The sequence below is a fragment of the Lagenorhynchus albirostris genome, chromosome 16, assembly GCF_949774975.1.
Source record: "Lagenorhynchus albirostris chromosome 16, mLagAlb1.1, whole genome shotgun sequence".
Lineage (NCBI taxonomy): Eukaryota > Metazoa > Chordata > Mammalia > Artiodactyla > Delphinidae > Lagenorhynchus > Lagenorhynchus albirostris.
The window spans coordinates 73,000,044-73,023,437 of record NC_083110.1 but is presented as its reverse complement, the minus strand read 5'-3'; the positions used below and the strand labels follow the sequence as shown (position 1 = coordinate 73,023,437).

Below are 23,394 nucleotides of genomic sequence, written 5' to 3'. Positions count from 1 at the left end.
CAACAACTCTATTTCCAAATAAAGTCACATTCTGAAGTACTAGAAGTTAAGACCTCAACCTATCTCTCTTTTGTTTTTTTTTTTTGGTGGTGGGGGGCAGACACAATTCTAATGCTAGCAGGCAGTTTTAGTTCACAGTTGCACAAGACCACACAGTGATCACAGAGGTAAGGAGCAAAAGCAGAACTGTGGTTCACTCCCACCCACGACCTTCTGACTCCAAAGACTTGACTGTCCCACCACTTTCTTACTCTCCTTCCAGAGACACTATTCTGCTCTCTATAAGGCAAAAGTCTGAGGGTCTCTTGGAGAAAGATTCAAGACCAGGTAAGGGGGAACCTCTGGTACACCCACTGAGTAACAGTGGGACTTCCTTGGTGGCGCAGTGGTGAAGACTCTGCGTTCCCAATGCAGGGGGCCCGGGTTCAATCCCTGGTCAGGGAACTAGATCCCACATGCATGCCACAACTAAGAGTTCTCATGCCACAACTAAGGAGCCCACTGCTGCAACTAAGGAGCCAGTGCAACCAAATAAATAAATATTTTTTAAAATGAGTAACAGTGATTATTTGACAATCATGTCAAAGTAGAAGTGTTTCTTTTTGTCTCCTGGGCAGTCATTCAGTAACAATTCCTCTCCATCAGCCTCTATCCAGCTGACCCTCTTCCTCACTACTTTTTAAAAAATTTTTAATATATTTGTTGACATTTTTTAAAAGCAAGATCACAAACAAAAATGTTTAAAGATTCACCATCTTAAGAATTATTTTCATTTCTTCGTATTCCCTTTCAATCCACAGCTTTATAATAAATCTTGTCTGGTAGAGTATGTTTCTACTTTTCATTCTTCAAAATGGTCTTGATTATTCTTGATACTTTGATCTTCCATATAAAATTTAGGAGCAGTCTGCAAATTTTACTTAAAAAACCCTGATGTGACTTTGATTGGGATTACATACAATTTATAAAATAATTTGGGAAGAACTGACATCTTTATTATGTTGAGACTGTGCATCTATCTATGAATGTAATATTTTGGTCTATTTCTTTAAGGTCATCTTTTACATCCTTCAATTCTGCTTCATAGTTTATTCTCCATAAAGTTCATATATACCTTTTGTTGGATGATTTTTCTACTTAGCCTGTAGTTTTGTTAGTGTTATAGTCTTCTTTTATTATTATGGTTTCTAATTGGTTATTTCTATTGCGTAGGAATGTTATTAATTTTTATATGCTGATTTTATATCCACAGACTTGCTGAACTCTTACACTGGTACTAATGGAATTTCTAGAGGTTCTCCTAGTTTTCTATGCAGACATTGATGTAATTATCAAATTAAGGTGTTTTTTGTTTCCAACTCTTCTATTGTTTTGTTTTAGTGCTCTGATAGGATAGGATCATCTACAACACTAGCAATATGTATCACTTGATTCTCATTTTCTCACTGGCTTTTTCATTTCCTAAACTCCTCTGCCTCTTCCCTGATCTGGCTTGAGTTTCCTGGGTAGAGACTGAACAGGAACTAAGGTCTCCTAAAGTTAAGAACAGCTATGTGCTATTGAGACGGTCAATACATGAATTCCATCCTCGAAGCCTGTGTCACCCATTTATAATCAAATATAGTATACACTTTCAAATACTGCTTAGACTTGAAAACATATACTTTAGCTTCAAAATAATAGGACTAAACATTCAACCTTGGGATGCTATACCTTCAGTAGGGTCTTGTCAAGGGTACCAAAAATTATAGTACACATTTGTTTATTTATTTAGGTCTAAAATTAAGCCAAAGATATCAGCATTCCTTTACATATTTTATTCCTTATTCAAATGATTAAAATTATGTTTTAGTAGACTGGTGCCTCCTGATATTTGGTATTTCCAGGAACAAAATTAATTTTATGCCTTCTTTTCAGTCTTTGCCCTTACCTGGGTTCTGACTCAGCTCTAAATCAGTGTTTTTCAAACTGTGGGTCATGACCAGCAACAAATTGTAAAATTAATATTTTCAATGACATAGAAAATATCTAACTGAATGACACCTAGTGAGGTGTTGTTCCATGTACCTTTCTTTGTTTCTAATGGTGCGTTAGAGCTCACTCATACCAGCTCACAAGAGCTGATCACACATACCGCTTCCCAACTCTGTGTCTAGTTACATCATGTTGCTAGCTTACTATTGGCCATGGTGGGAGTATTTACACCATGGAAATCAGCAAACACTATAAATCAGGGTTTTTTTTCCCTGGAGAGCCAGTTTACCAAACACCACTGCCTCTGATAAATAAACACACATACTCATGGGGGTGTGTGTGTGTGTGTGTGTGTGTGTGTGTGTGTGTGCGTGTAAAATGTGTGTACTAAATCCAATCTAAAATGTATTCTTACTACACGTTGAAATGAAAAACATTTGAGGCCTCTGTTCTCAACAAGCTTCTTTTCCAATTTACTTAACCCCAACTAACATCTGTCTTAACTTCAGGCCAATATTCACCTTTTTGTACTGTTTTGGTTATAGAACAGTATTTCATAGTCACTATTATAGAGATTAATATTTCTAGGGCAGGCACAATTGATAATGACTATGACTAAGGATTACATTTACAAATTTTCTTTTGAAAAAGCAAAATACTCCACAAAAAATCTGTACTATTATAGCTATAAGAAAAACACACACACACACAAAAAAAGAAAAACACGTATATGAATAAAGAACAGTTTAAAAAAATATTTTTAAAATGTAACATTTTATTTGAAAGGATGACAAGATTGTGATTTTTTTCTTATTTCTATTAATTATATTATGATGTTCTTCAAGGACAAAAAAATTTAGTAATTAACAGTCAGTTGCTAAACTTGACTGTCAGCTCCTAAACAGAACATAAAGCCCAGTCCTTGCTTGAAGCTTTCAAAATATGAATCTAGGGAAGATTAACATTTTAGAGGTCCCTTTTAATGTCAATATTAGTATTGTTTTAATGTTTAATGTTAGTGTTGGTTACATAAGTTTTAGTTAATACATTAAAAAATAGTAACTAAAATGTTCCATACTCCATTTCCCATGTATGCAGATGAATTCATTTAACTTATTTCAAATATTTAATTACTCAATTATTAAGCAGAATTATAACAAGAAATTAACACAATTATGTAAAACAACATTAACCACCAATTTTAAGATGGCTAAAAAGTCTCACAATATTTGTTCCTATTCTTATATTTGTTTTCATAAACCAGAGGTGAATTTCAAGCCTTTTACTGAATATTAATTTGAAAAGCATCCATCTCCTTGGCATGTGTTGTCAGCAGCATATCACAGCAGCCTAAGCTCTTCTGAAGATTTGATATAAGTACCTTATTATATTAGATCTGTGACGTTCCCCTGAAAAACATTCTATCTTTAGACACCAGGCCACAATTAGTACCTCATGAAAGATGACACCAATTAAAAGGCAATCTTCTTTGCACACAGGATCAAGATAGGCTGTCTTGTAAATAAAGTCTGCTCCACTGTGAGTGGTGTTACATGAGGCTCCAACGTATACAGAGTCTATATGTTTTAAAGAAAAGCATAAAGGAATAAAGCCCACGTACCTCCAGTTTTTCACTGAACTCCTCTGTATAGGGAATAAATCTGCTGTCTGTGTCCCCTTTGTAAAACCAAGTACAGCGTCTCACTTCAGCTGGCTCCTCTTCCCAGTACACGGCTTTCCTCATCCGGTCATAGAGGTAAACGTCGTAGCGCCCTCCATCAGTGCCTAGAACCACACTCTCAGGGTCTGGCTGGACTGGAGCACAAAGACCACATTTTAACTCTACAGTTACAAGGTACATTTAAAAGTAATAAATAATGAATATGGTGACTTGTCTATCCTTAAAGACAAAGAACTAAGCTCATTTTTTTAAAAAAACAGAAGTTTAAGATTAATCTGTGCTGCTCAAAATGATGATTCTTTTAAGTGGAGAAGAAATAACGAGGGTAAAATATAAAAGCATGATCATGAAATAATTCAAATAATTGGTAGTTTTTTGTTTTTTTTAATCAAAGCAGCAATGCTCCATGAAGCATACTTCTAAAGAATAGGTGATTTTTAAGTCCCAAGATGAACTATCATCAGGATAAACAAAGAAACCTACTTCTATAGTGAAGACTTCTCAGAGTCTTAACACACTCTTGTGCACTATCTCAAGAGATGGATGTAGTTACAGCACTTCCAAAACTCATCTGACCATGGAACACTTTTTTCACAGCATCTTCAGTAACAAGAGTTCCATAGAAAATGCTTTATAAACGCCCTATAGCTACAAACAAATAAGGGAAATAAGAAAACTGACACCTGGGTTATATGAACGACTCTATTTCTTGGATTTAAACTACCTTTAAACAAAAAGGAAAATTACTAAAACATTTCTTCAAATACCTTGCTCAAATAACTCAGAACTTACATTAATATTATCATCTTAAGGTACAGAGACTGGCAGGCTCTACAAGGATTAAAGAATTTGACATTCATAAAAAGTAGGCCATGGATGAATACTCTTCATTTCTCTCTTCCTAAAATCAGATACAAATGATGCAGGATTTGTGCTTACCTGAGTTATAGATTTCTTCAAGATTCAAAGAGTCAAACACACTGAAAGGCATCCACAGTTGCCTGTATTCTATCTCCTTGCAGTAAAACCAGTGGGGTTGGACAGGTTCATATTGGTTTTGAAGTAGAAAAAGAGATGACGCTTGCACAGAGGGACCCGCAGGTCTAGCAGGTGCCTGCTGCTGGGTTGGAGGGGACAGCCCTGGCTGCACTGAAGGAGGAATCTGGGGGGGACAAAAGTTAGGACCGTCATGTCTGTCCAAAGGAACAATTCTGTATATGTTTCACACACAAACTAACATAGTAATGATTATCCTAAATATTTCTCTAGACAACTATTTAATAACCAGGCTCCAAAGCAAGTAAAACTTTTAAAAATCTAACAAACCCCAAAATCAGTTGCAAAGTGAACAGGACTTTCTCACACTGGTGGCAAAGTAAACTAATACCTTTACAGAAATCAACCTAGCAGTATGTCTCTTGTGATTTATTTAATCTTTAAAATATACATATTCCTTGGGAATTCCCTGTTGGTCCAGTGGTTAGGACTTGGCGCTTTTGCTGCTGTGGCCCAGGTTCAATCCCTGATCAGGGAACTAAGATCCCACAAGCGCCATGGACAAAAATAAATAAATAAATATAAATAAAAATAAAATGTGCATATTCCTTGACCTAGACATTCCATTTCTAAGAACTTATCCTAAAGATATAATTGTAAAAATTTACCCATAAGAATGTATATCAAAAAGTTATTTATAATAGACAATCAGTGGATACAATCTAAATGTCTAATAGAAACCTGATTAAATAAATCATCTTTTACTCATATGGGGAATTCTCTAGAACCATTAAAAACGTTATAGAAAAAATCTTAATAACACCTAAAATATGTTCACAAAAAACATACATAATGCTTGCTTCCTTGTTCACAAAAAACATACATAATGCTTGTGTTGGGACTTCCCTGGGGGCACAGTGGTTAGGCATCCGCCTGCCAGTGCAGGGGATACGGGTTCGAGCCCTGGTCCAGGAAGATCCCACATGCCCTGCAGCAACTAAGCTCGTGCACCACAACTACTGAAGCCTGCGCACCTAGAGCCCATGCTCTGAAACAAGAGAAGCCACCGCAATGAGAAGCGCAGGCACCACAACGAAGAGTAGCCCCCACTCAGGCACAACTAGAGAAAGCTCATGCACAGCAACAGAGACCCAACGCAGTCGAAAATAAATTAATTAATTAATTAAAAAAGAAAAAAAAAAAAACACTATGCTTTTATCTTGAAAAAAGGATAAGAAAGACATAAAACAAAATAAAAACAGGGTTTTCTAGCGGCAATTTCTATTCAGTTGGCTATTTGACATTTTTCAAATTTTCTGTACTGAAAATACTTTTAAAATCAGAATACAATTATTTTTTTAAATTTTTATTAAAAATCATTTTAGAATATTCTATCAATGCAAATGTACTGAGGTTGATAACTGTACTGTGGTTATGTAAAAAATACCCTTATTCTCAGGAAATACACACTGAAGAATCTAGGAGTAAAGAATCATAATGTATTTAACTGATCTTCAAATGTTTCCCCCCAAGATTGCACATATACAGAGTGAGAAAGGAAGGGAGGGAGGGAGGGGAGAAAAGGATACTCCAACACGTGTCAGCGTGCACGTTCACAAATGATAGAACAAATGTTCATGACAGGTAAATCTGGATTAGGGTACTGGGGTGTTCTCTGTCCTATTTTTATTTTTGCAACCTTTTTTTTTTTTTGCTGTACGCGGGCCTCTCACTGCCGCGGCCCCTCCCGCCGCGGAGCACAGGCTCCAGACGCGCAGGCTCAGCGGCCATGGCTCACGGGCCCAGCCGCTCCGCGGCATGCGGGATCTTCCCAGACCGGGGCACGAACCCGTGTCCCCTGCATCGGCAGGCAGACTCTCAACCACTGCGCCACCAGGGAAGCCCTGCAACCTTTTTTTATATTTAAAATTGTCATTTTAAAAATTCTTAATTAGGAATCTTTACAAAATTTCATCAGCAAACAAAGTATACTAACTTATATTACATGCTACAAATCTGGTTACTTTCCAATATGCTGAAATCCAACATTACCAAGAGTTTGTGTATTGGTAAGATTTAAATTAGATGGTAAAATGGAACCCATTCTTCATCCCCAAGAGAGAAGTCAGGTTACACTCTGATCGAAATACTATTATCTCTGCCACACTGGGCTGGGTTCTTAATTCTTCCTTTCAGTCATTTCCCTTTTTTTTGATTCAGTTCACTTCCCTTTGGAAGTCAGTTGAATAATTAGTGGGGAAAAAAGGCATAAAGGAATTTCATAAAATTTACCCAATGCAAAAGTTATTCCATTCCTCCCCTGAGACAGAGTTTGACTGTCTAGATCCAAACTCCATAAATGTAAATAAAAGAAATTATTGGAGTAATCAATTTTAGTCCCACCAATTGAGTGTTTTGATTGAGTAGTATAATTAAAAAATGAGAAGCTGGCAGTCTGCTAATAATTGCTCCGACTTTCACATGTCCCTAGATGACATTTGTCATTGGTATGTTACATTAAATCTGGAAATATTGGCATATGGTTAACTCATTAAAATCAATTACTACTTCCATAAATAGATAATATAAACTGAAATATGAACCATTCAATGAGCTATCTTTAAAAGATTGTTTACTTCAAAGCATGTAGCTTAAAAAAATACCCTCTGAAAATAATTTGTCATCATATTGATTATTAAAAGCACAGTGTTGGGCTTCCCTGGTGGTGCAGTGGTTGAGAGTCCACCTGCCGATGCAGGGGACACGGGTTCGTGCCCCGGTCCGGGAAGATCCCACACGTCGTGGAGTGGCTGGGCCCGTGAGCCATGGTCGCTGAGCCTGCGCGTCCGGAGCCTGTGCTCCGCAACAGGAGAGGCCACAACAGTGAGAGGCCCGCGTACGGCAAAAAAAAAAAAAAAAAAAAAAAAAGCACAGTGTTTTCAAAAACACAGGTTAAGATGAGAGCGATTAAAAATTACAGTGAATAATTAGGATATAAAAAACATGTTTCCATACCGATGGCAGAGATCCTGGAGGCATCTGGTACATCTGAACAGGGGGTCCAGAGGGCGGGGGATGGGTAGGATGGGCCGGTGTTTGGCCCTGCTGCAGCTGTGGCGGTGCAATATAAGGATTAGCCCTGCTGCTTACAGCTGTGTGGCGATATGGATTGTATCCTTGTTGGGGCGTTCCTTGGGGTGGGCTCCCAAAATTTGAAGGAGGGAGACTACTAGGCTGAGAAGGCAGATAAGTATTTATTCCCGTTTGTGAAGCAGGTGGAGCACCATAGTGAGCCTTCGAAATGGATGGTGAAAATGCATTCGACATATCTTGGGATCCGGTGGTAAAAGGGAGAGCAGTTGGGGGCTTGGAGAATGCTGACTGTCCAGCCGATGTTGCTGCAGTTGTTAACGGTGACTGTCCAATATTCCCAAAAGGATCACTACTGCTTGATACCTGAGAGAAGTAACTAAATGTCTGTGGGGTAGACGTGTGAGCAGAAGTCTGACCAAGGAAGCTGTCCTCCTCACCCACATCTGTGGAATCCTCTGAAAGGGAACAGAAGGGTACATGGTTTAAAGGTATGCCATCACTCTGTAGATAAGATTCTATACCGCAGACCTAGCAATTATACCTCTTATTTTGTTGTTCAAACTTACATTTCTGCATTAAAGACAATAGTGAAAAACTTTTTTTTCTTTGAAATAAATAACTAGAAAACATGAATAAGAAACAAGAGGGAAAAATACTAACTCATTCGTAAGCTCACCTCCCAGAGACAATCACTGTTAACACGGTTAATATTTTGATACATACCTTTCCACACTTTTAAAATAAATATAGTTATACACTATTTATTTTGTAGACATGTATAAATTATGTAGACATATATGTATATAGGAGAAGGTTTTAAAAATGGAAACAAAATCTATACTCCTAGTTTTACATGTTATTTTGAATACTGTTTTTTCCTGGTAAGAAACAATTCAAATACTGTTCTGCTACCCAAACACACAAAACTTTATTTCTACAGTAAGGACAAGAAACTAAAGTACAGATATTAACTCTGTTGACAACAAGGGGTGTGTCAGGGCTCTTACCTACAAAGCACTCATTATATAAGTGAACATGTGGTATTTGTATTCCTGAGGCAAAGTAGGTCAACCGTTAATTGCCATCCCTAAAACCACACAGTATCACAACCAGATAGTCATTAGAGAATGCCAAGCCACTGGAAAAGTCACTTTCTAACTAAGGGAAGTTCTCCTCACTTCCCTTTGCCCAACTTGATCTTCACTGTGGGTATTATTAGCATCAAACTATTTATCCTCTCTTCTGCTACCAAGTCCTAAAATAGTGATAAAAACATTTTCCTTCTACATGGCCTCAAAAGTCCAGTCTGGGCTTCCCTGGTGGTGCAGTGGTTAAGAATCCGTCTGCCAATGCAGGGGACATGGGTTCAAGCCCTAGTCCGGGAAGATCCCACATGCCGCGGAGCAACTAAGCCCGTACGCCACAACTACTGAGCCTGCGCTCTAGAGCCCACGAGCCCCAACTACTGAAGGTTGCATGCCACAACTACTGAAGCCTGCACGCCTAGAGTCCGTGCTCTGCAACAAGAGAGCCACCGCAATGAGAAGCCCGTGCACTGCAACAAGTAGCCCGCACTCACCCCAACTAGAGAAAGCCCGCGCGCAACAACAAAGACCTGACTCAGCCATACATACATACACACATACATACATACATACATAAATAAACAGAAATAAAAAAGCCCAGTCTACCTTTCCTCAGGAAACTTTTAGGAGGCCTTAGCTTCTAACGTTGTCTTCCTCTTCCTAATCTTTTCCTTCTCCCATCTCATTCCCTCTCATTTCCAATTCCCTCTTATCTCCCACTGCTGGAGGCAAAGAGCAGATCAGGAGGGTGGACCCTCTCCCAGCACACAGGCACACTAGTCCCTGCCCTTGAGACCTGCCAAAGGGTGGCCTTTCAAGCTCTGAGCTCCTTCTTGACCTTTACTGAATGAGGCCTTCAGCTCTTAGACTGCTCTCATTATATTTCACACACATCAATTTAACTGAGATACTCCACTATTCAAAATACTCCTCTGAGTTGTTTCTTTATAACTAAAAATATCTTCCTGCACAAGGGCCCCCCCCCCCGGCACCCCAGGCACTGTCTGCTTATATCGTTCTACTTTTCTGATACATTTCCGATTCCTACCCTCTCTTTTCAGTCACATGAACCTCACTTGGACTCAGATTTCTTAGTTGATGTCTTAACATCTAAAAGCAGAGGAGAAAACCTCTGTGGTGTCTTTCATCCTTTAAGACAACTTGGGATCAACCTGATCCAAGAGACTTTTTTCTGATTAGCATTAATTACAAACAAAATACTGATCTCAACAAGCTGCCAGCCTCACCTCAGGGGCACTTTCTAATTACATGTGGACACATCTGGCATCAAGAACCATAACTTTAATAAGCACCTGTATACTTGTGACACTCCCAACTCTGTCTCAAACTGAGACTGATCTTATGTGTCCCAGAACCTATCTTCCAACTGCCTCCTCAATACTTTTTGACAGGTTCAGCCACATATACCTCAGACTTAGTAAGCCTGAACTGAATTTGTCATCTTAACTGTCCCCCTTCATGTCCCCCCTTTTACACATATCACTAACCTCAACAGATGTCTGCCAACATCCATCCAGACACTCAAACCAGAAATCTCCTCTCTCAGACTGCTCCCTCCCGCTCACACCCTTCATTTAATCATTCAGATCCTCATTAAAGAAATATGTACACAGTATCCATTACATGCCAGGTGGTGCTATGCCTTGGGGCTGAAACTGAACAAAGAGAAGGGGACTCTGCACTGCACAGCCTGGACCCCCGTGAGTCACTAAATCCCAACAATTCGACTGTGTAGAAATCTCTCATATCTGTTCCCTGCTCTTCACACCCAGTGTGGCTGACCAGGGCTAGAGTGCCACAGGCTCCTGCCTGACTCGCAGTGGCTTCCAGATTGGCCGCTCTTGCTACGGTCAGCTTCACTCTGGTGCAATCTCTGCAATCTCAGGAAACTCCAGTCTTTCTGAAACACACCTCTAATCCCACTGCCTTGTTCAGAACCCTTCAAGGGCACCCTCCACACCCCACAGGGTAAACTACAAACTCCTCAGTGTGGTGTCTGAGGCCCTTCGTGATCTGGGCCCCGCTGACCACTTGAAGCACTCCCCTGCATTCACTCTAGTCACATGGAGGGGTGCAGCGGGGGAGGGACGGGGCGAGAGGGAAAAAGCATGGGATGGAAAGAGAATGTGAGCACCTACCACCAAATCCCACCAAATCAGCAGGTTTCTCTCACACCTCCAGACTCTCACATGTCTGTCTCCCCAGACTCCCTAATTTCTATGTATCCTTCAATATTCAGCTCAAGAACTGCCTCCTCTGTGAGGTCCTGAAGGCCCGAGGGATATCCTCTCCCTGGTCAGCCAGCCTGACAGCCACAGCTCTCAGAGCAGCCTATCAATCCCTCTTTCCAGCCGTCATAAACCTGTATCACAATTACTTACACAGCTGGGTACACTGCGTCTGTATATACTGTGCAGTCGTGAGGGCAATGCTGTCTGCTCCTCTGTGTCTCCCGGACACTGGGAACAGGGCCTGGCAAACGGAAGCTGCTCAATCCAGGTTTGTGAAATGGAATTGCTTCCTATGTGTCTCTTTCACTGACATGATTAACTGTTGCTTCCAATGTGACAGGTTCTCCTTTTGTCTCTGGAAATTATCTGAATGGGTTTCTAATGATCAAATCTTTTTTAAAGGTAGAAAAATATTTGTTACAGAATTTTAGTTCTAAAAAGTATTAATTTTCCTATTAAAAAAATAAACCAGGCTTCCCTGGTGGCGCAGTGGTTGAGAGTCCGCCTGCCGATGCAGGGGACACGGGTTCGTGCCCCGGTCCAGGAAGATCCCACATGCCGCGGCGCGGCTGGGCCCGTGAGCCATGGCCGCTGAGCCTGCGCGTCCGGAGCCTGTGCTCCGCAACGGGAGAGGCCACAACAGTGAGAGGCCCGCATACCGCAAAAAAAACAAAAATAATAAAAAAATAAATCATCTCCAAGAAACAATAGTTTTCAAGACAGGTAAGTTATCCTGTTACTTAGCAATGAAGATGTTTAGCATTTACGGACAGTAACAGACACAAACAAATTATATAGCAAGGAAGATGGGGCATGAATCAAACATCTGTGAAGCAGAGGATGACATGAAAACCCCATGTACAGCCTTATTTATTCCTGCAACCTCCCAAAGCATTCTGCTCCAGCCATGCTAGTCCTCCACCAAAAATGGCAATGATGAACCTTTCAGCCACACTATCAAAACAAGACATACATATTCCTGACTGCCACCCTTTCATTTATTCAATAAGTTTCTATTGAAAAATCGGTCTACAGCATACCAGACATAAGTTCTAGGCATAAGTTCCTGCTCTCATAGAGCTTACATGTTAGTGGGATAAAATAAACAAATATGGGACTTCCCTGGTGGTGCAGTGGTTAAGAATCCACTTGCCAATGCAGGGGACAAGGGTTCGATCCCTGGTCTGGGAAGATCTCACGTGCCACGGAGCAACTAAGCCCGTGTGCCACAACTACTGAAGCCTGTGCGCCTAGAGCCCATGCTCCGCAACGAGAAGCCACAACAATGTGAAGCCCGCGCACCACAACGAAGAGTAGCCCCCACTCACCATAACTAGAGAAAGCCCGCGTGCAGCAACGAAGACCCAACGCAGCCAGAAATAAAAAGTAAAATAAATTTAAAAATTTTAAAAGGATAAACAAATATTTGTACACATCAGGTGGTGATAAGTACCAAGAAGAAACATAACACAAGGGAAGAGGAACCATCATGTATTGTCTCTGATTTGCCCTTCTTCACTTCTCCATGAAACTTTCCTCAGTCTTCCAAACAAGAATAAATTATTCAACAGGAAAATATTCAACATTTACTGAGGATCTATGTGCTAGGCACTAAACAAGATCCTAGAAATAAAAAGGTAAATAAGTTATAGCTGCAAACTTCAAGAAGCCCACAGTCCAAATAGAGAGGCAGACATGTTTATTTCTCAAACATTTATATAACACTATGTGCCAAGCACTATATTCCGTGCCTGACAAAAATCAGTTCACTTCTCATCACAGCCCATATGGAAAATGAAGAACAGAGAGGTAAAGTAATATGCCTGAGGTCACACAGCAAGTAATTGGCAGGGCTAGGGCTGGAATACAGTCTGTGCTCCCCAACACCAGGTCTGGGTTATGCCACGTAATCGTTAAAAAGCAATCTCCCTAGACAATAATAAAGATATGTACAAAGTGCTAAGATGCACACAGGAGTAGGGACTTGAGAACAAGCAAGGGCTCCTTAGAGAAAATGATGCATCGCCTTGAAAGATGCCTGCGTTCTGTACCTCTACTTTGCAAATACTACGTGTCTATCCTAAGAGATATCCTACAGTATCCTAGGAGAGGAGGAGGCACTAATTTTTTTGCATTCCCTGCAAGCACCTGAGTGTCCAACAGGAGGTGTTCAACAAAAATCTGTGGAATGCCAGTTCAGGAGTGTCCAGCACTGGGAACAGTTCCTTCCACGAAGAGCTTGGCCCCCGCCCCCAACATCCCAAAGTCCTCAGGACACTCAAACCTGGCCACTGATGGCCCTGGCAAGGTACCAGAGGGTCGGGTCCAGGCACAAGGAAAACCTCCCCTCCGACCCTCGCCACCGCCCGCCGCCCGCCCACCTCCCCGCACACACTTGCCCCACCGGATCCTCATCTCCTTATTACCTCCGGGCAAGAGCAGGGAGGCCGAGGCAGCGGCAGCCTGGGTAACTGGGATAAAGGGCACGTTGAAGCTGAACTCCGTGGCCGAGGAGGAGAAAAGTAAGTTCGTGCCCGACGAGGAGGTGGAAGCTGCGCCTCCGCCACCGTTAGGTTTCCTCTCAGCCATGGCTGCGGCCCACCTTCCGTTACACGTCTACTGGGGGCCGGTGCGGAACCACCAGCCGGAAACCGGTCACGGTCGGGGCCAACAAACTTCCGCACTTGCGCACAAGGGCCGGAACTCCGGACGGCTGGTCAGCCTCCCTCTGCCCTCTCCTACGATGCCGCCAGGAACCAACATGGCGGCGCAGGCTTCACGCCCGGGTCCTAGCACGTGACATCCTCGGCCGCTGCCGGGGCCGGAAGGGAGGCAGAGGTGGAGGCTGCGACTGAGGTTGGAGCGTGGGAGAGGGAATGCATCTGGTTGTGAATCAAAGTACTAATCGGCACTGAAAATCTCGGCTTGCGGGGGGGCTCTCTAGGCTTCCTAAAAGTACCCACAGAAGCGTCTAACTAGATAAAATTTTGGAGGAACAGCGAAAGCACGCAGGCGCAGGTAGCAGAGTGCTAGCTGCTGACAGAGGGAGGAAAAGGTGTGGGGGCCATTTGCAGCTAAAGTCTAGCCAAACTCACCAATTGTAACCAAACACCCGCATCTAACCCGCCCACGTTGTTTTGAACTGAATTGAACTCTTGTTTGTCATTCGCCCAGAAATAGAAATGGTAGAACTTTTGAAGTTTTTAAGCCAAAGAGAAGAAAAAAAAGTTTAAAAGTGAAACCAGGGAATTGACATTTAAAATAGGCGTGTGACTTTTTTAATAGTTTTCTACACCTGTCTAAAATAATCTGACTAGTTTAATCCTAAAATGCACTATGGATAATTTGGATATAATTGTCATCTTTCACATAGTTAGAGATTATGAAAGAAAAAATAACAGATAATCAACTTCTTGGAGGGTGGGAGAGGGATAGAAGAAACCCAAAAGAAGCTTTCAAATAATGAAACTACCCTCTCCCCCAGCTGTTCACACCTATATAGTATCTGTTTATTTATTAATTCAACAACTAGTATGCTTACTGTCAAAACAAAACAAAAACAAAGCCAGATACTAGTTTAAAGCAATAAGGATAGATTTTTATTGCATTAAGGAAGTGGGTTCATCGTGAACTGAACTTCCCAAAAACAAAAGGCTGGAGACTTTAAAGACTGGCGTGTGCTAAGGCAAAGGCATCGAAGGGTGCCAAGGGGTGTTGGTCCATGTGACTGGGCTTGTTAATTGGCACTTATATGGAGCAGAAATTAACTTCTCATATCTTTATGACATGCAGTGGTACAAGTTAGAGCAAGGTACCCACCAGGCTGGGAGGAGACAGCTCTCAGGTCCTTGAGAAGGCAGTTCTGGGTGACAAAAGATTTATATCCGAAAGGGGTGGAGAAAGGTTTTATAATCGCAAGCTTTCTAAAGTAACTGCTTTAAGGGAGGTTCAGGGCCTATATGCCTATCACCTGGTTTGGGTTGGAAGAAACAGTAAATTCTCCTGGCAGTGTTGAGCTTTCTCAGGCAGGCATTTTAAGGGGGACAGGGTTCATCCTGGGGACATAGCCTTAAGCTGTTGGTAGCCATTCTAGAGTTTGGTCAAGGGGGTCTTTGTCATTACTATGGGTGGTTGAAGCAGTATACTAAACATTGGGGTACCATGGTATACAAGATAGACACAGGACCTTTCCTTCTTGGAGCTTACAGTCTGGTAAGGAAGACAGACAACTAAACACATAATAACAATAAACTGAAGTGTGATGAAAATAATGTACAATTTCTCAAAGTGTGTTGTGTGGAATACTGACACCATCAGGAGAGGGAGGTGTAACCCTTTTAGGGGAGGGATAGCAACTATTTAGAACAATCAGACCATCAACAAAGGACCTACCTCATCTGGAGTGACATGAAAGTCTTTCCTGAAGAAGAAATATTAAAGTTGACACCTGAAAGCCAATGAGTAGAAGTTAACCGGAAAAGCTTGGAGGAGAGGGACCGGAAGAAGTGGTGAGAGACAATTACAGATAAAGTTACAGTATGTAGGGTTACCTTAAGATGCCATATTTTTTTTTTGCGGTATACGGGCCTCTCACTGTTGTGGCCTCTCCCGTTGCGGAGCATAGGCTCTAGACGCGCAAGCTCAGCAGCCATGGCTCACGGGCCTAGCCGCTCCGCGGCATGTGGGATCTTCCCGGACCGGGACACGAACCCGTGTCCCCTGCATCAGCAGGCAGACTCTCAACCACTGCGCCACCAGAGAAGCCCAAGATGCCATATTTTAATGTTAAAAGAAACATGGGTTACCCCATGGCTGGAGCCTAGTGAGCAACTGGGAGAAAGCTGGGAGATAAGAATGAAAAGTAGACCAAGGCCAGATGATACAGGGTCCTTACAAGTTAAGAGCAAAAGGGACTGAAAGAAGGATTTAAAGGAAGGTGGAGAAATAACATTTGCTCTGTAGAAAGTTCACTCTGTCTTCAGTGTAATAAAATAGATAAGGAAAGAGCAAGCTTCGGGAGCAGAAAGAACAGTTGGCCGACTGATGCAGCGGACCAGCTGAGCAATGATGGTGGCTCAAATTAGAGCGATTGGAGTAGGAATGAACAGAAACAGGAGTAATTTCTGGGGAAAGATGTCAGATTGAACAGCTGTATCTTCATTTTCTTCTTCCTGAAGCTCTGTTGAAAACACAGATGGATTTGCTTGTTTTTTTAGGCATAAACCCATAAGGATGAGGAAAATGGGAGAAGATATGGCAGCAACAGATTTTGGAAGGCACCAAAAAAATAGGCAAGTGGTAGATGATTTAGCAAACCAGTAATGGGGAACGCTCAAAGGCAACATTATTTGCACCACAGGATCACCAAAAGATTTAGGACCTGATGACCTCAGGCACCTCTGGAAGTGGCAGTCCAGTGGAAGAGAGAGGTCCTATAATTAGGAGGATTGGTTAAAACTGTTTAAGAAACAGACCCCCTCCGCCACTCTCAGTAACTGGACTATTGACCATCCCCCTTAAAGGAAAAAGGCTGGGGCTTCCCTGGTGGTGCAGTGGTTGAGAGTCTGCCTGCCGATGCAGGGGACACAGGTTCGTGCCCCGGTCCGGGAAGATCCCACATGCCGCGGAGCGGCTGGGTCCGTGAGCCATGGCTGCTGAGCCTGCACGTCTGGAGCCTGTGCTCCGCAGCGGGAGAGGCCACAGCAGGGAGAGGCCCGTGTACCGCAAAAAAAAAAAGGAAAAGGGCTGAGTTTTCCCTTCTGGAGAGGGTAAAACTGAAGGAAGATTAAGCAAATACACACATACTGAGTAACAAAACACCCTGTTCCACAAACCCAGCCCAATTTCTTCACTCAGCTCCAAAAACACTAGCTGCTGGGTCTTCAACCTCTAGGCAGGAGATTAGAAGCATCTTGTTGGGGTCAGGGAACAAAAGATCTAGAGAGAATTAAATCCGGGTTTCGCAATGAGACAGCCCAGAGCAGAATCACCCCCTAATTAAGCTCACAATCAACAAGCCCCAGGAACACACCCTCCACTAACCCAAGAGCCTCTTCTTGGTCACTGATTTGCACCTCTGGTGTCAGCTCGGCTCACAATGGACCCTAAGTGCCCCTGAGCCACTGGTGGCTCCTGCGCCTATTGTATCTCCTGCAAATGCACCTCCTGCGAGAGCTGCTGCCCCTGCTGCCCCGTGAGCTGTGCCAAGTGTGCCCAGGGCTGCGTCTGCAAAGGGGCCTCTGACGAGGGCAGCTGCTGTGCCCGAGGTTGCGAAAGCCTGCTCCCAGGTGTAAATAGAGCAACATGCGCGAACCTGCCCTTAAAATTTGTTTCCTGCTACCCTGACCGGCTTGCTACATTCCTATTTCCATGAAATACTTGTAAGAAAATAAACTCATCTAGACAAAAAACCAACAAGACCCATGTATATGCTCTGAGCTCCCAATCACCTTTTTAGTCCCCATGCTTTTTGTTTTGTTCAGATATTCATTCAGCAAATATTATGTGAACCTGCTCCTATGCCAGACACGGGGGATACAAGAGTGGACAAATGGGCAGAGCCGTGACAGTTCACACTCTAGGGGACAGCCACCCTCTCTTGCTTCCATACTCACCTCCACCTGGCAAGGCAGGTGAACTGGGAGGATGAGACACAGGTGACTGAAGGGAAAGTGTGCTAATTTCTGATTCAGGGAACACAGTGGAACAGGAGGACAAACTGGAACCTAAAAATGGAGATGCCTGGCCATTAGATATATGGCTCTGAAACTGGAGAAAGAAGTCCAGGCTTAAAATGAGATGTAGGAGGCATCAGCTCACATGTAGGTGATTCAGAAATTGTGGGAAAAGAGCCTCGTGTTCTGTCACTGTCAGAAATGGCCATTCTTTTGGAGGAAGGTTTGTGTTGCTTTCTGTACAAGGTGATGTGCTGGGCACCAAGTCAGGTTGACAGATGTGATCAGAAAAAGCACAGGTGGGAGGTAGTCCCCACACTTTAAATACGATTACCACATACTCGAGAAGATTCTTTAACCTGGAAGATAGTGATTCAAACAAGACCCACAAAAGGAACAAGAAATGGCAATTTAGAAGAAATTACCGACACAGGAAGGCAAGAACTTTCAAAAATCTATCAATAATATCTTCAGAGGGATCTGCAACCAAGAAACAAGATCAGGGTGATGTTTAAGAAAGAAAAGACAAGAAATATTTAGGGAACAAAAAAGAAAGTCAGAAGAAGGAAAAAAAGTATGAGGAAATTTCTCAAAAAGTAAAGCAAAAAGACAAACAGATGGAAGCTAGGAGAGAAACCTAAGAAAATTAGATTGCCATGCAAGAAAATCCAATATCTGAATTTTAAGAGCTCTGCTAAGAGAGACAGAAAGTACAGGGGAGGGAATCATCAAGGGAAAAAAAATTTTTTTTAATTCCCAGAAATGAAGTATACAAGTTTCTCATTGGTACCCAGCACAATGGTTGAAAACATACATACTGGAGCATTGGAGACAAAGATCTCTAAAGGTTCCAGAAGGATAAAAACAGGTCAAAATGCAAAGAAATGCAGCTCCCAAAATATTTACCTCTCAAGCACACTTTCTAAGAAAATATGAAGGACTTGCTCCACCAAAAGTAAAAGAATAAGGCTAAGAAAGTCTTCCTATGGGGGATGCAGGTAACATGATATCCAACACAGGTGTACAGGGGAATTCAAGCAAATTCCCAAACAGACCCCAAAATGCAAGGACTCAAACAAATGTTCGTGTCTCACTCACACAAAAGTACATGTTGGTGACCAGCTCTTGTCTTCAACATGGGGCTTCTGAGGCTGCTCAAGTTGTTGCCACCCAAGGAAGTGGGAAGGGGTCAGGCAGTTCAGGGACAAATGTCCCATCTTAACAAGTGAGACAGAAGTTGCACACATCACTTTTGTTCACATTCCACTAGTGTGAACTTCGACAAAATGCACTCCTTTGGGGTGCAAGAAGAGCTGGAAAATACACTCCCCACCTGGGTACCCACATCGTAACTACAATTCTGTAACTATCGAGGAAGAAGATTTTGGTGGGCAAATGGCAGTTGCCATGGCAGTCTGTCCCTCTGGCCATAATGTACCCACCCTTATTCCCAAATAGAACATAGTCATGCCCCAAGGCGTAACCAGCTGCATCCAGCTTAAAAGTCCAGGATCTCTAGGCAGCTCAGCCCTTTCCAATGCATCTGGATGTGGTTCCTCAGGAGCTACGACTAAAAGACACCCAATAGACAGTTGTGGAGCAAAAACAGGGTAACTGCAATGGAGACTCCCACTGGGAAAAAAAGAGGAATGGAAAACACAGTAATCACGGTTCCATAGAAATGACTGAATCCTGCTAGGCATAAATTGAAAATACTCCTTGCCCTGACAGTGGAGAATGTTTGTGGTTAGTCCTGACTGTCTTTGGTTTGGTCCTCTGTAAATAACTCCCCAGTGCACAGTTCTTCCTGGCCCTGGCTTTGCCCTCTGGGGGTTTCTCCTTGACCATGGTCATCCAAGGCCATATGTGAAGTAGCGCTGGGAAGCGTGCCCTCTCTGGGGGCTGTACAGCTTTGGCAATTTACTTCCTGCTGGTATGAGTTTGGGGCCTGAGACTTGCTTTCAGGCTTGAACAGTTGCAGACTTTTTCAGGCCAGGCTTCTGGTTTTTTTTTTGTTTTGTTTTCTGTTTTGCGGTACGCGGGCCTCTTGCTTTTGTGGCTTTTCCTGTTGCGGAGCACAGGCTCCGGATGCGCAGGCTCAGCGGCCATGGCTCACGGGCCCAGCCGCTCCGCGACATGTGGGATCTTCCCGGACCGGGGCACGAACCCGTGTCCCCTGCACTGGCAGGTGGACTCTCAACCACTGTGCCACCAGGGAAGCCCCTCTCCTGGTTTTTTTTTTTTCCAATAACTTCCATGTCTGACCTGAGCTCTTTTTTCTCTCAGCCTAATGTTGGTTAACTTGAGGTCATCTGAAACCAGGCTACAACCTTGATCTGATCTTTGCCACAGGGCTAGATTCTCTAGTTTACCTGAGAAGTCTTCAAGGACCCTTGAAAATACCTTTGAGTGAATCCTCCTAGGGTTTGAACACCGAATTGATTGGTTTTTCCAGTCCTGGAAGGCCCCAATTTCTCCTATGCTGCCTAATCTGGTAGCAGTGGCCACCTGTGGCTATTGATCATTAGAAATGTGGCTGTCTGAATTGAGATGTGCTATAAGTGTAAAATACACTCCGGATTTTGAAGAATTAATTTTAAAAAGAGATCAATAGTCTTCATATGGATTATTTGTTCAAATTATAATATTTTATATGTTGGGTTAAATATTTTATTAAAATTAGTGTTACCTGCTTTTTACATTTTTTAATTTAACTTTTAAATTACATATGTGGCTTGCAAGGTATATCTGAGAGACTGAATACACAAACAATGACCAGACCATATTTAACAATAGAACCTGTATCCTCTGACAGTAGAGCAATTGGTTCACAAAGGTCAGGACTTGGTTGATGAGTGCCAACTTTCCTATTTGTTTCCTTCACTCCCCAGAAAACAGGAATGGTTAAGAAATTCCTCCTTGGGAATTCCCTGGCGGTTCAGTGGTTAGGACTTGGCACTTTCACTTCAGGGGCCCAGGTTCGATCCCTGGTCTGGGAACTAAGATCCTGCAAGTCATGGGGGCAAGGCAAAAAACAAACCAAACAAACAAACAAAAAATTCCTGCTCCCTTTTGTATTCTAAGAAAGGGTTAACTGTAAAGGACCACCTTGCTCTTGCACATTCCAAAATAAGACTCACCCCTACCCATCCTCAATGACTCCCTTGTTTTATAAAATCTCAAATTTTACCCCTCTTCTTTAAAAATGTCCTGAATGCGTGTTCTCCCTATTGCAACAGGCTGAGTAAAATCACCTCCTTCATTGTCTGAGGCATTTTGTCTTTCACCTATTGTCATCCACTATCCAACCACTAAACTAGAGCCACGTTATTTTCTATTTGTTACGACAGCACACCACTTCTGATAATACTTTTTGTATTATTTAGGGTAATGCTAGCAGCTGTTAAGAAAGAGATCTCGGAATGCAATGTTCCTATAAAAATCCAGGCTGACTTTAGCACAAGGTCATTCTAGTCATCACCATCCCATCCATCAGGAAGGAGCAAAGAACATATCCAGGGCCAAATGTTTAAGAAATTGAAGTGGAAGTTCCAGATGTCACATTCCCTCATGTTTCTTTGGTAAACCTAATCACACAGCCCTACCTAGCATCAAAGAAGGCTGGGAAATGTAGTCCCTAGCCAGGCAACCAACCTCAGCTACACTTCTGTAGCTAGGAAATGCAGTTCTTCCCTGGGAAAACTTTATATAGCCCTGGAAGGAGAGAACAGACTTTTTTCAAAGTCTCAATGAACAGATGAATCCTGAAGAAGAGTTAGGATAATGGTGGTAGAAGATCCTAAGAAGTAGAAGGCAACAAAGGCCAGAGTGGAATAGGCAGAAGGGCTTTGGGAAAGATGTCCAAGAAAATAAAGTATATAAAATAGCTGATGTCTCTAAATATCTAGAGAGGAGATTTGGGCAATTGATGGAAAGTGTGCATTACCCATTCAGCAAATATTTATTGAGCATCTATGATGTCAGACACTGTTCTAGGTGCCGGGGAACAAGGCAGCATACAAATACCAAAATCATTGCTTTAAGGATCTGGTGGAAATTTTAGTGCAGCTGAGGCTGAATTTGTGATAAGTATATAGAAAACAAGCAAATGTTTAAAAGAAATTTTTACCCCATCCTGAGGCAACTACATTCAATTCTTTCTGCTGATTCTTTCTGTATTTCTATATTTTTAAATTAACATGATTACATGTCACTTCTGTTCCTTTTTTTCTCCTTTGCATTATGTGTTGACTTCCCAGATGAAAGATGAGGATTTTGCTCTTTTTGGTCTTCTTTGTCCTTATCACATATATGAATCCTATATATCCTCATCCCCCTAGCCTCCTAAAGTTAAGTTATACGGACTGCCCTGGTGGTGCAGTGGATAAGAAGACTCCATGCTCCCAATGCCGGGGGCCCGGGTTTGATCCCTGGTGAGGGAACTAGATCCCAAATGCATGCCGCAACTAAGGGTTCACATGCCACAACTAAGAAGCCTGCCTACCACAACTAAGACCTGGCACAACCAAATAAATAAATTTAAAAATATTTTAAAAAATTATAATGTTGGTTAGGGGCTTCCCTGGTGGCGCAGTGATTGGGAGTCCGCCTGCCGATGCAGGGGACATGGGTTTGTGCCCCGGTCCGGGAGGAGCCCACATGCCGTGGAGTGGCTAGGCCCGTGAGCCATGGCCGCTGAGCCTGCGCGTCCCGAGCCTGTGCTCCGCAACGGGAGAGGCCACAGCAGTGAGAGGCCTGCGTACCACACACACACAAAAAATTATAATGTTGGTTAGATTAATATTGAAATTGTAACATTATTATGCTATTTAAACACTATTGATAGCCATATCATGCAATAAATTGTGATTCTTTTAATTTTCTATTCAAGTTTTTGTTTTCCTACCTTTAAGGCTTGGAACACTTTTCCCTCACACTTTTCACCTAGCTAACTCTTATTTATCTTTCAAGTCCTAGTGTAAATGTCACATTTTCAAGAAATCCCTGAAGGATCCTTTCCCCACAAGACTCCCTCACTAGAATAGATAGTGCTGTTCATTCCTCTTATAGAACTGCACTTTTTCTTGCCTGGCACCTATCATGGTTGTAAATGAATAGTTATTTAGTAATAAGTCTCTCACTGAACCATACATACCATGAAGGCAGGGATGGTATCTCCCTTTTTCACCCCAGTATTTCCAATGCCTTTGGTAATTACTTGTAGACAGTGTTACGTAACATCCTCCTTAAAAATACGGACTTGGGGTGGGGGCAGAAGTGTGATTACCAGTGGTGGAAAGAGAAAACTTGCCATAGAGAAGTACTCTCAGGGACCTTCCCTTGGCCTTTTAAATTTTCATAACTACTTATTAGTAGTGTCAAAACATCTTGCCCCAGGAAAATTAGAGGGTGAAATTATTAACATTATAAAGTAATTACATTTCAGTAGAATCACAGTGTCTCTTTAAGTAAAATCTGAGCAATTGTTTGCTTACAAATCACTGAATACAGAGGTAGAAACCAAAAGCTTAAGTGTTACTAGCCACTGCTGAATTGCTATCCAGCTGAAATTTCATATAAAGTAAATCTGAAATTATCACAATTTAAAAGCAGATGTTCGGGATGTTCCCTGGTGGTCT

At 42.3% G+C, this 23,394-nt stretch overlaps 1 protein-coding gene and 1 pseudogene across 8 annotated transcripts in view; one reads left to right on the top strand and one right to left on the bottom strand.

Moving 5' to 3' along the window:
* SEC23IP (SEC23 interacting protein) overlaps positions 1 to 13,711 on the bottom strand; it is a 58,167-nt gene extending 44,456 nt beyond the window's left edge. For all 8 annotated transcript variants that reach the window (XR_009535988.1, XR_009535987.1, XM_060125817.1 and 5 more), the window contains exons 1-4: positions 13,508 to 13,711; positions 7,667 to 8,199; positions 4,595 to 4,817; positions 3,596 to 3,789 (exon numbers count right to left, since the gene is read on the bottom strand). Coding sequence is in view for 6 of the 8 variants with exons in the window: in XM_060125817.1 (XP_059981800.1) it covers positions 3,596 to 3,789; positions 4,595 to 4,817; positions 7,667 to 8,199; positions 13,508 to 13,670 (1,113 nt within the window). In the remaining 2 variants the exon portion in view is untranslated. The remainder of the gene's footprint in view (positions 1 to 3,595; positions 3,790 to 4,594; positions 4,818 to 7,666; positions 8,200 to 13,507) is intronic.
* A 3,467-nt stretch (positions 13,712 to 17,178) lies between these two features.
* LOC132506952 (metallothionein-I, hippocampal-like) lies at positions 17,179 to 17,454 on the top strand (annotated as a pseudogene).
* Positions 17,455 to 23,394: the final 5,940 nt, after the last annotated feature.